We start from the raw sequence: 14410 nt of genomic DNA, 5'->3' as shown, positions 1-14410 counted from the left end.
GTCTGGTAGAGACAGGTTTGGGGATTCAATTTTAGGAATATTTTATTTGTAATATTTTGGCAAAAGAAGAGCAAAAGTAATTGCCAAGAAGAACTTGGTTTTGAGAACCTGAATTTGATAAATTCTGAGGGTTAGCAACTTTTACTTAGGATTTTTCATTGTAAAGATAGCTATCAAAGCAATGGATGTGAATGGGATTGTTTATACAGATTAAAGTGGATGAGAAAGAGCAGTAACTACAGCTGATGGTTAAGGATCACCAATAGTTAATGAATGGTCAGAAAAATGTCTTTAAAGGAAAATGAGAAGATGCAACCCAGAGAGATGGAAAAACATCAGAAATGTTTAGTATTATAGCATTTATCTTTCTGCAGATTACAATAATGCAGTTACAATGTTTTATATTTTAGTTACAGATGTCAGGATGTGAGGCAGTGTTGGCATTTATAGGGAAGCATTTGACATTCATACTGAGAAGTGGTATGTACATATGAATCAGAATAATAATTTTGAGAAATTCTACTCTGTATTAACTTTAAGAATAGATTGTATGATTAGATCAAATGTTGGTGTAGAGTTTCTTTCACTATTGATAGGATAGTTCCATGCATTTATTTATAGAAATTTGTTTCTCTTGCATATCTTTGTTTATAAACATTGCATCAGATTATATCATTTTTTATTATGCATGATTGCACAGATCTCAATTTTAAAATGTCTCAGAACAGTTTCTGACACATAAAACACATTCTGTAGTATTTATTTAACAAACGAGTAATGCATACATTACCATGAAACTATTAACAAGAAGATTAGAGAGCAAATTAGTCTGACCCAGGAATTATTTATAATTAACCCCTAATATTTATTACCATTAATAATTTATTAATTATTAATCACTTAAATATTAACTTCCTTGATACAGTAGACTCTGCACATTTGGTAAGTAGTTTACATTTTAAATTAGATACAGAAATGTAAGCATGAGTGACACTTGTAATAATGCTGTAATACAAATCTGTATTAGATCCTATAGGAGCACAGAAAGGATCAAGTAAGTCATCAGCACCTTGTATATGGATCTTAAATATGTCTTGAAGGATGCTTTTCAAAATTTTTTGATGGAACTTTCCATTATTGTTAATGCACTTTTGTCCATGAGAAGCTTAGATATAATACTGATGTTTTTATCAATTCAAACACAAGGGAGTCAAGAAGATATCAGGGTATTCCTATGGTAACATCAGATGCATAACATATCTCTGGGAAGGGGTAAAAATTCAAGATGGCTTAAGCACATGATTGTAGGTATTCTTGGCTTGGAAGATAAGAATCAAAGTTACTAGTAACGCTTCCTTTAACACATCCATCTCACTGTAACTTTGCCCCACTTAAACTTTTGTAAATACTAAAGACCTCGTCAACAAGTATAAGACTATCTTTGCTATTCTTTCCCATGTTTATATATTCACGTTGCCCTTGGGGTTTTCCAAATTTTTTTCTTTAATAGTCACCTAAGAAAAACTATTTAATGTCCACAGGAGCATAAAGATTTAATTGTGAGAAATCAGATCTTATTCCTGTCTCCGTATTCCTTATTTCCACTCTAGGTTTTTGTGTCCTTTGTCCATATTTGTCTTCTAGTTGGTTTATTCACACCATTTTCTGACTTCTTATCTCATATTATCTCATACTGCATCATTGTGGAATATAATTGTATGACCAGGGAGACATAATTTCCCTTATCTTATTTGCAATCACAAAATATAGTACTATTCTCTTAGAAAAACCAGAGGTAGCTTATTTTTACCCTTCGCAATCATATCTACAACTAATGCCCCAAGTAAATTCCCCATTAACTGAGAAACTGTCCTATATGTGTATACTGGAAAAAAGAAAAACAGCCTTTTTTTTTTTTTTTTTTTTTCTTTTTTTTTTTTTTGCTAATTTCCACCCTTGGGCTTCACAGAAACACTTGCCTCTGACTGAATTCTACTTTTACTCCTTTTGTCCATTGTCATACCTTTTAAAAGTATTCACAATTTCACTGTTATGACGTAACTTTACAGAAATAGCCTCTATTCCTGTTGAAACTGCCAGTTTCCTGGCTTTGCTCTTCACATTTACCATCCATATTCAACTGCTCATCCCATACTTTATCACACTTTTTCTGGTTTTTTCCTCCTCCTTATGTCAGAGTTTTCATCATGTCCTGCTTTCTTGCTGAGGATGAGGTCACAATTAGTATTGCTGCCATGGAATCTCCAAATAATCAGAAAAGAGACTTTTTATTATAAAATAATTACCCATATGAATGAATAAATATTTTGGAAATACTGCCCTGTCAAATGCTATAAACAAGCTACATGAAGATGTGTAATACATTTAGGGAACTTAAAAAATGATTGAATTATCAAGCACCTAATTATCCAATATTCCTGGTTTTTTTCCCTCTCACTAGTTTTCTTATTGACATTTTGACATGTGTCTTCGACTCCTAAAGTCACAATTGCCTTAGCTAAAAACAAAAAATAACAATTTTATACAGACAGATGTCGTGAGTTTTAAAAAAGATTTATAATTTGTATGCATTTGTATGTGTGTGGAGTATTGTGTGCGCATGTGTGGTTGTAGTGTATATAAAAATAGGTGAAGCACATCTTTTCCTTTATTTCCATTTGCTATTTTCCTCCCTAATTCTCCAGACCTTCCACTGAAAACATTTTAAACTTCCGGCAAGCCACTTAAACTCTTTGATCATTAGATAAGTTTTATGTAAAATTAATGTTCTTCTTGAAAGGCATTTTTATTTAAATATTGGAGATGATTTTTGCACAGATTCTGACATAAAGCCTTGTAAATAATGGATAGCACCTCACTAATTAGTATCTGATATTACATTATCTTTAGGTCTCTAGTGATACAGAGAACTATCTGGGTCAGCATACATTTCTGAAGGCTTAGGCATTACCAAAAAGAATGTTCCTTCTCAATGACACCCAGTTCCACCTCGTCTCCTTCTTGTTGCTGGGGATTCCAGGGATGGAAACATTGCATGTCTGGATTGGCTTTCCTTTTTGTGCTGTGTACATGATTGCCCTCATGGGGAACTTCACTATCCTGTTTGTGATCTGGGTTGAGAGCAGCCTACACCAGCCTATGTTTTACTTCCTGGCCATGTTGGCTGCTATTGATTTGGGTCTGTCCACAGCTACCATCCCCAAGATGCTCGGGATCTTCTGGTTCAACCTCAGAGAGATCATCTTTGAAGCCTGCCTCATGCAGATGTTTTTCATTCACAGCTTCACACTTATGGAGTCAGCAGTCTTGTTGGCAATGGCTTATGACCGCTATGTGGCCATCTGCGATCCGCTTCGATACAGCACCGTCCTCACCAATAAGATTGTCTCTGTGATTGGTGTTGGTGTGTTAGTGAGGGCATTTATTTTTGTGATTCCATTTGTGTTTCTTATTTTGCGACTGCCCTTCTGTGGGAATCATGTCATTCCCCATACCTACTGTGAACACATGGGTCTGGCTCGTCTGTCTTGTGCCAGCATCAAGATCAATATTATTTATGGCTTATGTGCAATTTGTAATCTAGTATTTGACATCATAGCCATTGCCCTTTCTTATGTTCAGATACTCCGTGCCGTTTTCCGTCTTCCTTCCCGCGAAGCCCGACTCAAGTCCCTCAGCACATGTGGTTCTCATGTTTGTGTAATTCTTGCCTTCTATACACCAGCCCTCTTTTCCTTTATGACACATCGCTTTGGCCATAACGTCCCCCGCTATATCCACATACTCCTGGCCAATCTTTATGTCGTAGTGCCACCAATGCTCAACCCTGTCATCTACAGAGTCAGAACCAAACAGATTTATGACCGTGTGAAGAAAATAATATTAAAGAAACAAGGAAAGGAAAAATAATGACACCTAATGCATGTGTGGTTCAATATGAAATTTCATGAAACTTGAATTAGAGAAATTCCTTCTCACAAAAATTATGTTAAAATATATATCTATATTGGCTCTGTTCAGTAACTATTTAAATGCATTTCATTTCCACCTGCTTTTCAGACCACTTCTCAATATCCATTGCTGCAAACTCTTCGTCCCTTAAAATTTCATTTAGCAGGTCATGTCATTTTCTCTATTCATTTCAATATCTGATTGATATTCATATATCACAAGTTTTGAATGCATCCATTGCCACTAGATTAGTTGATGTTTCATGGAGCTTCTTTCTTCTCCAAATATAATGGTTTTCTGAGTGTATATTTTCATAAGTACAGGATGCTGGGGATATAATGGTAACTATTCCACTTTACCTGACTTTATGAAATTTACAGAGTTTAAACTTATAAGCAAACTCAACTTACAAACGTCCTTCCTTTTTCTTTCAGCCTTTTAAGATCTTGATATTTAATGTTGTCACCACTTAGAAATATCAAAGTATTTATATTTAACTCAGTCTGACATCTTTCATATTTCAAATACACTACTAACTTCATGCACATTTAACATAATTATTATTTTTCTAGTAATTAAATCTCAGATTTACTTATTGTCTTTTACCTCAACCTGAGATATAAATATTTCACAAAGATTTTCTTCTTTAGAATTTTTTAATCATTACCATAAGTCTCATTTGCTTTGCTTTGATTTTATACATAATTTCATAGTTATTTTTGCCATTGTCCTACACATGCCCATGCAACTTATCAAATCTTAATCTAAACCAGCAGTCTTACTGCTTTCTATTCACAAAGGGTCTTAATAAAAATTAGTCTCTTTTTCTACTTTCTGAGTTATATATTATTGCTGGTTTAACTTCTTATACAAACATAGGGTTATTGTTTTGGAAAGTCAATATTCATGTAAATATTTCCAAATATTTACCACTTCTATTGTTATTCATTCCTTCTTGCTTCTTTGAATTTCATCTGTAATTATTTTACTCATGTCTGAAGAATAAACTTAAATATTTCCTTGATACAATTTTTCTGGTGAGGAGTTTTCTTTTCTTTGCCTAAAATAACTTTGTCTCATTTCATTTTAAGGTTGTTTAGAGGATATAGGATTATAAGTTAACTGGGAATCTCCCCAGTCTTATGGAAATTTGACCAAGACTGTCTATATTTAGCTTGCATAATGTGATTTTTAAAGGTGTACATGTTATGATTTAATATATAAATATATATTTGTTATGAAATGATTACACAATCAAGTTAATTCATACATCCATCACCTCACATACTAACCTTTTTTTTGTGGTGAGAATACTTAATATTTACTCTAACACATTTTAAGAATACAATACCATGTTATTAACTGTAATCATCATGCTGTACATTAGATCCCACCGCCTAGTCATCTTCTAATTGAAAGATTTTACCCTTTGTCATTTTCTCCCTCTTCCCCCCCACTCCCTAGCCACTGATCTACTCTCTGGTTCTATGAGTTTGACTTTTTTTAGATTCCATATAAAAATGAGATCTTATAGTATTTGTCTTTTCTGTGTCTGACTTATTTCACTTAGCGTAATGTCCTCTAGAAAAGATTTCCTTCTTTTCAAGACTAAATAATATTCCATTGTTTATATATACCACATTTTCTTTATCCACTCATTTGTCGACATATATTTAGGTTGTTTCCTTATCTGGGCTACCATGACTAGTGACCCAGTGAACACAGGGGTGTACTTATTTCTTCAAGTTACTGATTTCATTTCCTTCAGATATTTACCAAGAAGTGGAGTTGCAGGATCAGAGTAGTTCTATATTTTTATTTATTTTTAATTTTTTTCATGTTTATTTATTTTTGAGAGACAGTGGGACAGAGCCCGAGTTGGGGAGGGGTAGAGAGAGAGGGAGACACAGAATCTAATGCAGGCTTCAGGCTCTCAGCTGTCAGCACAGAGCCCTACGCAGGGTTTGAACTCATGAGCTGTGAGATCATGACTTGAGCTGGAGTCGGAAGCTCAACCGTCTGAGTTACCCATGTGCCCCATATTTTTTTGAAGAAACTTCATACTTTTTTCTGGAATGTCTGTATCAAAGATATTACAGTAAAGTGGTTAAATTTAAGTATAGTGGAGTCAGAGTGTTTGTATTCCATACCAACTCTACGAATTCCTCACTCTATGTCTTGGGGAGGCTACTTAACTGATCTAAGTGTGCTTAACCTACCTAAGCAATTCAGTAAAGGGAATGTTACTACTTTCTACCTCTCACAGTTACTATGGGTATTATACCTCCATGTAACAAATGCATGTAAAAACATGCATAAATACAATATAAAGTCACTAAACAAAAGTTGGTATCATTATAATTTTAAAATCACACCAGTGTGGTTTTGTCTCTGCTTTATATTCAGAATATCATGAATGCACCATCTTTTTCCCTTCTCACATAGACAAATGTATTGATATCTAAAATGGTGTTTCAGAGATTCACCCAATAATTATTTGCTTTACCTCTATGTTACACGTATGATGTTTTACTCATTTAATGTAATCAGAACAGTCAGTACATCTTACTTTTATACTACATTTAATCATATACAACCTTCTGATATCATTGATATTTTATTATATCACTGCCAAATATTTTAAAATCAGAGAAAACATAGAATAATATATAAAAACTTGTACATCTTTCAGCCAACATAAAACTTAAAAATTACATGCAAACTAAGATCATTTCTGTACCCATCACCCTCTCTTCTTTTCTAGGTGTAACCACTATCCTAAACTTGATGTAAGTGATTGACATGCAGCCTTCATTTTTTTGAAAAAGTGAGAGATGCATTCACAAACATATAGCTTGGTGGGGTTTTTTTTTTTTTTGAGAAAATTGTATAAAGGAAATCATAATGAATGTACATTTCTGAAGCATCATTTTCCACACAATATTTTTGGTGTAAGATATATTCATATTTATATTTTCCTGGTGTTTATCACTACATCATATATATACAGCAAGTTTATTTACCATTATCCTCATATTTCATTTATAGGCTATTTTCAATTTTTTAAGCAATGTAAGTTTCTCATCCTTTAGGGAGCAATTCTAAGGTGTGTTTAGTCCTTCAGAGACTCTACTACAATATATTGTTGCCCACAATGGTAACCAGCACAGCAATTTTATAGGAGTTTTTGTCTTTCCTATAGTAGTATTCCACTTCATTACTGTGCTTCCTGGGATCAACGTCCAGATTAACTAAAGGCTCCTAAACCCTTGTCCAAGACAAAGGAGCCCAAGGTAAGATATGGGTATTAACACATGACATTAATTTATTAATAAAGCAGAATTGTTCGATGAAATATGGATCTAATTCTCTCTCAGGTTTGTCTCTGTGTGTATCTGTGTGAGTATGTGTATGTGTACCTCTCTCTAAATGAGAAGCTAATTGTTCCACAGTCATTTAATTATTAGTCCATCGTTTTCCCCACTGACAGACAACATAGAAGTGCTATGTATGTATACTGTATTTTATATGAAGTAAATGGTTAGAATTAAGTGAATCCCTTCAGTCTCAATATGTGGGAGGTAAAATTGTTCTTCTTATTTTTATTTCTGACTATGTATTCTCTTCTCTTTCATAAGTGATAATTTAGCCGAGAATCAGTTTTGAAATTGGCAATTATTTTTCTCCAGAATAGTAAAAACAGTATTTAATTCCTGCTATTTTTGTTGTCTTTAAGAACTTTTGGGGCGCCTGGGTGGCGCAGTCGGTTAAGCGTCCGACTTCAGCCAGGTCACGATCTCACGCTCCGTGAGTTTGAGCCCCGTGTCAGGCTCTGGGCTGATGGCTCAGAGTCTGGAGCCTGCTTCCGATTCTGTGTCTCCCTCTCTCTGCCCCTCCCCCGTTCATGCTCTGTCTCTCTCTGTCCCAAAAATAAATAAATGTTGAAAAAAAAAATTAAAAAAAAAAATTAAAAAAAAAAAAAAAAAAAGAACTTTATATCCAGTCAGGTTGTCTTTCCTTTCTTGGTGTCTGAATTTTCTTGTTTACTTGTCCTTTTATTTTCTCTTTATCTTTGATCAATTGAAACTTTAATTTATTTGTGTGATATAATTTTATATTATAGGTTGTAATTACATATTATATTATATATAATAGGCTGGTAACTATTACATACTATTACTATTATACTATTATACTATTACTATACATCAAATAAACTATTGATGTAAATACTTATAATTATTTTTGTAATTAGAAAGTTCTCATTCATAATATTTTTAATATATCTCCTTCATCCTATTTTCCAGTTTCTTTTTTAAAAAATTCTATAAATACTATTTATTCTTAATTTATGCTCCAATTATGTAAATATTATTCAACAACCTCTCATTGTTTTGCTCTTTTATACTATATCTTTAGTGAATTATTCAGTATTGTTTGGAAATTTTCTGTAGTTATTTCTTAGGATTCTCACTTTTTTATTTGATTTGTATTCAACAATTATAAAGTTCGACTATAATAATCACATGACTATAATAATTTACATGATTCTCCATTTTTAGTTGGTTGTTTCCTTTTACTCAGTTATTATAATATATATTTAAAAATTTTAATCTTTTGTTTTTGAAGTTGAGAGATATAAATATTTGAATTGTTTCTCATTTTGTTTGGTTATTTCTATTTTTTCTGGACTGATTTTTTTTTCTTACTGTGAATGTTTTAGTTGACTTTATGTGTTGCATTTTATAGGTTTGAAGATCCCTCTTAAGTGGGATATTTCCCTATTTCCTTTTACTCTCTTTTTAAAATCTTTTTTCCTACTTCCTGTCTCACTTGCTCACTTTATTCTCTCTCCTATAAATTTTACCATCATTGTACCTACAAATCAACTCCTGTCCAGAAATTTTGTGATGGTCTCTACCAAGAGAGCTTCAAGGCAAAAATTTGTCTTCTCATTGGAGCTTCAGGATATCTGAGAAGCAGTGACCAACAGGTGCTTGGATCATTTGAGTTCAGAGGTTGACAGTGTGATTTGCAAACTATGCTCATACACCTTCATGGAAGTATGAGCCCCCAAAAATTATCCCTAATAGTTTTTTTCAGTTTTCATTCTGATGTAGTAAATCACATCCCAGACTTGACTTCCAATAGTAGGGTTTGTTCTAACTCTGGTGGAATGTTTTTGCCTTTATTAGCTCAAAGGAGTAGATATTTCATCTTATTCAGTACCTTGTTTTTTCTGAAGTATTTTGTATTTTTTTTTCGTTGTTTTTTGTTTTGTTTTGTTTTTACTTTTTGAGGAGTAACTTACATATAGTAACATGTATAGATCTTTTGTGTACAGTTCCATGGATTTTGGCAAGTGAAGGTACTTATGTAGCAAATGTAAATCTAATTATGCATATTTTTATTTCTCCAGGAAGTTCTCTTGTCTTGTCTCCCAAGATAGACAAACATGATTCTGATTTCTATCACAGTAGGGTTGTGTCACCTGTTCCTGAACTTTAAATACATCGAAGCAAACTGTATATAGATTTTTCCTTTTAGCTTATTTCACTCAGAAAAGTGTTCATTTTTAATATTTATTTTGTTGTAGTATGTACAGTAATTCTTCTCTTTTTTATTGCTGAGTAATATTTCATTGGATGAATATACCCTGATGTGTTTGTCTGTTGTTCAGTGAAAGTTTATTTGAATTGTTTCCCCTTTGGCAGTAGTATTGTGAATAAAGTTGCCATGAACATTTAAATATTGGCTTTTTTGTGGGTAAACGTTTCCATTTCTCTTGGTAAAATGACCAAGAGTGGAATTTTTGGGTACAGGATAGGTGTAACCAAATGTATATTTAACATTAGAATACTTTTCACCCCCACCATCAACTTAAGAGGTTTTCAGTTGCTCCCTATTTATATTGTCACCACTTCATATTGTCAATATTTTATTTTTTTTAATTGTATCAATCTTGTATGGCATGAACAGGCATTTCATTAAGGAGTTAATACGTATTTGCCTTACAATTAAAGTTTCTAGGCAGGTTTTATTATATTTATTGAATCTTACATATCTTTATGAGTACATATGCAAATTTTTCCTTACCTTTTGTATTGCTTTTTTTCATTTCTTAATAAGTAAATCATAGAAGATCTTTTTTTTTTTTTAATTTTTTTTTTCAACGTTTTTTATTTATTTTTGGGACAGAGAGAGACAGAGCATGAACGGGGGAGGGGCAGAGAGAGCGGGAGACACAGAATCAGAAACAGCCTCCAGGCTCTGAGCCATCAGCCCAGAGCCCGACGCAGGGCTCGAACTCACGGACCGCGAGATCGTGACCTGGCTGAAGTCGGACGCTTAACCGACTGCGCCACCCAGGCGCCCCTAGAAGATCTTTATATAGTGAAGTTACATTACCTTTGTCAGAACTATTTATTGTTAATATGTTTTTTCTGTCTGTGATTTGCCCTTTAATTTTTGGATAGTTTTTTTTACAGAATAAAATAAGAAATCTTTTCCTTCCTCAAAGTCTCAAATACATTATCTTATTATGTCTTCTAGGGACCTTATAATTTGAATTTCAATTGGATTAAGAGCTTGGATTTATCTCAAGAAATGCTCAGATTCTGCATTTAATTTGAAGGCACAGTACATACAGTAGCCTGATATGTTTGATGTAGATGGTAAGAGAAAGAGAGGGATCAAGGATGAGTTCATGTTTTATTTTTCTTAGGATATTAGAAATAGGATAGTAATGATCAATAATGAAGATGTGTTATGTGTATGTGTACAGGAGTGTTATGTACAATTAGGAAACTTGTCATTCATTCATTCATTCATTCATTTATATTTTTGAGAGAGAGAGAGAGTGCTAGTGAGTGAGAGGCAGAGATAGAGAGGGAGGGAAGGAGAGAGAGACAGAATCCATCAGAGGCAGAAAAAATTATCCCCAGAGACAAAGAGAGAGAAAAGCAGGGCTCACCCAAAGCGGGGCTTGAGCTCACCCGATGCGGCATTCAGAACTGTAAGATCATGACCTGGGCCAAAGTCAGATGCTTAACCTACTGAGCCACCCAGGCGTCCCTTAGCTTTTATTTATGAATTAAGTTAAAAAGTGACCAGAAAAATTTCAAGTATAAGAAATGATTAAACAGTACATATTCAATTTTACTTTGTTTTAATCTTTTTAATTTTTATGGCTAAATGATATTTTATGAAAACAAAAATTATATATGTTCAACATTAAACATTTTATAAAATTAAGAAAATTTCCAGAAAAATAAACTCACTGTCTAGAGATAAATAATTTAAAATCTGGTATATTTGTGAAAATTATAGTTTCTTGATGTTTTGCATGTTGCACATAATTTTATAATTTTCATTTTTTCCACTTAACACTGAATCGTGAAGAGAGTCCAATGCAAGTAAGATATATTAAAGTAAATCTTTAAATGTTATACATCTTATTCCATTATAGCATAGCTGTAAAAATTAAACTATGGAATCACATTGGCTGGCTTGGGATACAGGCTCTATGTCTTACTAACTGTGTGACCTTGGGCAAAGTGCGTCATGTCTGCATGTCTCATTTTCCTTGACTCTTAGAAGATAAAAATAGCACCTGAACCATAATGAAATCAAATAATATATGTAAGTATTTGAACTGTGTCTGATACACAGTGAGAACTTCAGAAGCACTAGCTATTATACAGTTTTGAATAATGTATTTCTTTATTATTAATTCAACATTTAAGATCATATTGATTTCAAATGCAGTTTTGATACCCATTCCTAAGTTTGTGGGCACCTCTCTCTTACTCTTGACTTCAAAATGCATCATTATACGTTAAGGATATTAGAGTATCTACTAAAAAATACAGCAGGAAAATTTTTCCAATTAAATTTGGGAATAATGTGAAAGCAATAATGTTCTGTCAGGTGCAAAAAAAAATCAAAGCTTCCAGACAATGAAAATAATAATAATCTCTTACAATATTTTAAATCCATGCTATGTATCAGGTGTAGTATTAACCTTTTGTTCATATTATCTCTTTTCCTCCTAATAAATATAATCTACCTCCATCTTACACATGAGAAAGCAGAGTTCTAGTGTTGCAGAACTAGTTATTATAATTAAATATCAAATTATTTAACATAGAAAATAAATAGTGCATGATCTGATGTAAACCAGCTTTGGCCCCCACTTCAATCTCTGTATTAACCACACTGTTCTACCTTACATATGAATCTGTAAACCTAAATCAGAGATTTAGCAAATCTCTATGATCCTCCTCATGTGTTCTCTTCTTGAAATACTTTCATATACCTACTAAGAAAGTAGTCCTTGGGAGCAAATACCAATCATTAGCTTGTATCTGAGCATGTATTCGCTTCCTGATTAGACATACAGTAAAATCTTGCATTCCAAGTAACTTGTTCTGCAAGTGTTCCACTAAATGAGCAAATATTTCTAAAAAATTTTAACTTGATAAACGAGCAATGTCTTGCAATACAAGTAGTACATGATGCTAAATGTCACATGATCACAACTGAGCCAATGATTCTTGAAATTCTCTTTGATATACAAGTGCTTTGGATTACAAGCATGTTTCTGGAATGAATTATGTTTGCAAACCATGGAGACTCAGTATCATTTTGTAGCTCTATATGTTTCACTTCCAACATATTTCATTTCAGATATTCTGTGTTTTCTTAGCAAACACACAACCAATGTTTGTAAGGCAAATTACTTTTACAGCCAAAGTATACAAGTGGTATCAGGAAACAGGACATTGTTCTTAAAGGGAGGAGAGACATTTGATAGAGCCAAATGTGTTCGTCATCGGCTTCTGAATGAATAGTGTTTCTACAAATGATCTACTGTTAGTGAGGTGGCTACGTATTTATTTTTAAACATAATGAATTTCTAGTATGTATAAGAATGCATTTTACTTCTGCTTAGTTCCCCAGCCTTCTGCCTTTACTTACACTTCTCCAAAGGCAAGGGAATTAAAAGCAAAAATGAACTATTGGGACCTCATCAAGATAAAAAGCTTCTGCACTGCAAAGGAAACAATCAACAAAACTAAAAGGCAACCTACAGAATGGGAAAAGATACTTGCAAATGACATACCTGACATTTGGGCTAGTATCCAAAATCTATAAAGAACTCACCAAACTCCACACCCGAAAAACAAATAATCCAGTGAAGAAATGGACAGAAGACATGAATAGACTTCTCTAAAGAAGACATCCAGATGGCCAACAGGCACACGAAAAGATGCTCAACGTCACTCCTCATCAGGGAAATGCAAATCAAAACCACACTGAGATATCACCTCACACCAGTCAGAGTGGCTACAATGAACAAATCAGGAGACTATAGATGCGGGAGAGGATGTGGAGAAACGGGAACCCTCTTGCACTGTTGGTGGGAATGCAAACTGGTGCAGCCGCTCTGGAAAACAGTGTGGAGTTTCCTCAAAAAATCAAAAATAGATCTACCCTATGACCCAGCAATAGCACTGCTAGGAATTTACCCAAGGGATACAGGAGTGCTGAGGCATAGGGGCACTTGTACCTCAATGTTTATAGCAGCACTTTCAACAATAGCCAAATTATGGAAAGAGCCTAAATGTCCATCAACTGATGAATGGATAAAGAAAATGTGGTTTATATACACAATGGCAATAAGAAAGAATTAAATTTGGCCTTTTGTAGCAACGTGGATGGAACTGGAGAGTGTTATGCTAAATGAAATAAGTCATACAGAGAAAGACAGATACCATATGTTTTCACTCATGTAGATCCTGAGAAACTTAACAGAAGACCATGGGGAGGGGAAAGGGAAAAAAAAGTTAGAGAGGGAGGGAGGCAAACCATAAGAGACTCTTAAAAACTGAGAAAAAACTGAGAGTTGATGGGGGGGAGAGAGGGGAAAGTGGGTGATGGGCATTGAGGAGGGCACCTGTTGGGATGAGCACTGGGTGTTGTATGGAAACCAATTTGACAATCAATTTCAAGTTAAAAAAAAAGAATCAATAGAAAAGAGATGTTTTTAATTAGCTAGCACAATAAAGCATATTTCAAATGTAAAAAAAAAAAGTTGCTGCAGGTCAGGTCAAAGAGGTTGTTGCCTGTTTTCTCCTTTAGGATTTTGATGGCTTCCTGCCTTACATTTAGGTCTTTCAATCATTTTGAGTTTATTTTTGTGTATGGTATAAGAACGTGGTCCAGGTTCATTCTGCATGTTGCTGTCCTGTTTTTTCAACACCATTTGCTGAAGAGACTGTCTTTTTTCCACTGCATATTTTTTCCTGCTTTGTCAAAGATCAGTTAGAAATACATTTATGGGTCCATTTCTGGGTTCTCTATTCTGTTCCATTGATCTATGTGTCTGTTCTTGTGCCAGTACCATACTGTCTTGATGATTACAGCTTTGTAATAC

General features: G+C 33.7%; 1 protein-coding gene across 1 annotated transcript; it reads left to right on the top strand.

Moving 5' to 3' along the window:
• The first annotated feature begins 2973 nt into the window (after positions 1-2973).
• On the top strand, positions 2974-3930 carry LOC125176736 (olfactory receptor 52E2). Its single transcript, XM_047878537.1, has one exon. It carries the CDS (start codon positions 2980-2982, stop codon positions 3928-3930), a length of 951 nt encoding a protein of 316 aa, XP_047734493.1. The 5' UTR covers positions 2974-2979.
• Positions 3931-14410: the final 10480 nt, after the last annotated feature.

The sequence above is a fragment of the Prionailurus viverrinus genome, chromosome D1 (assembly GCF_022837055.1).
Source record: "Prionailurus viverrinus isolate Anna chromosome D1, UM_Priviv_1.0, whole genome shotgun sequence".
NCBI lineage: Eukaryota > Metazoa > Chordata > Mammalia > Carnivora > Felidae > Prionailurus > Prionailurus viverrinus.
The sequence above is the reverse complement of the archived record's forward strand: the minus strand, read 5'-3'. Positions and strand labels throughout refer to the sequence as shown.

Bases quoted from the DNA above. Each gene is read 5' to 3' on its own strand.
- LOC125176736 (XM_047878537.1), top strand. From the start codon at position 2,980: ATGTTCCTTCTCAATGACACCCAGTTCCACCTCGTCTCCTTCTTGTTG.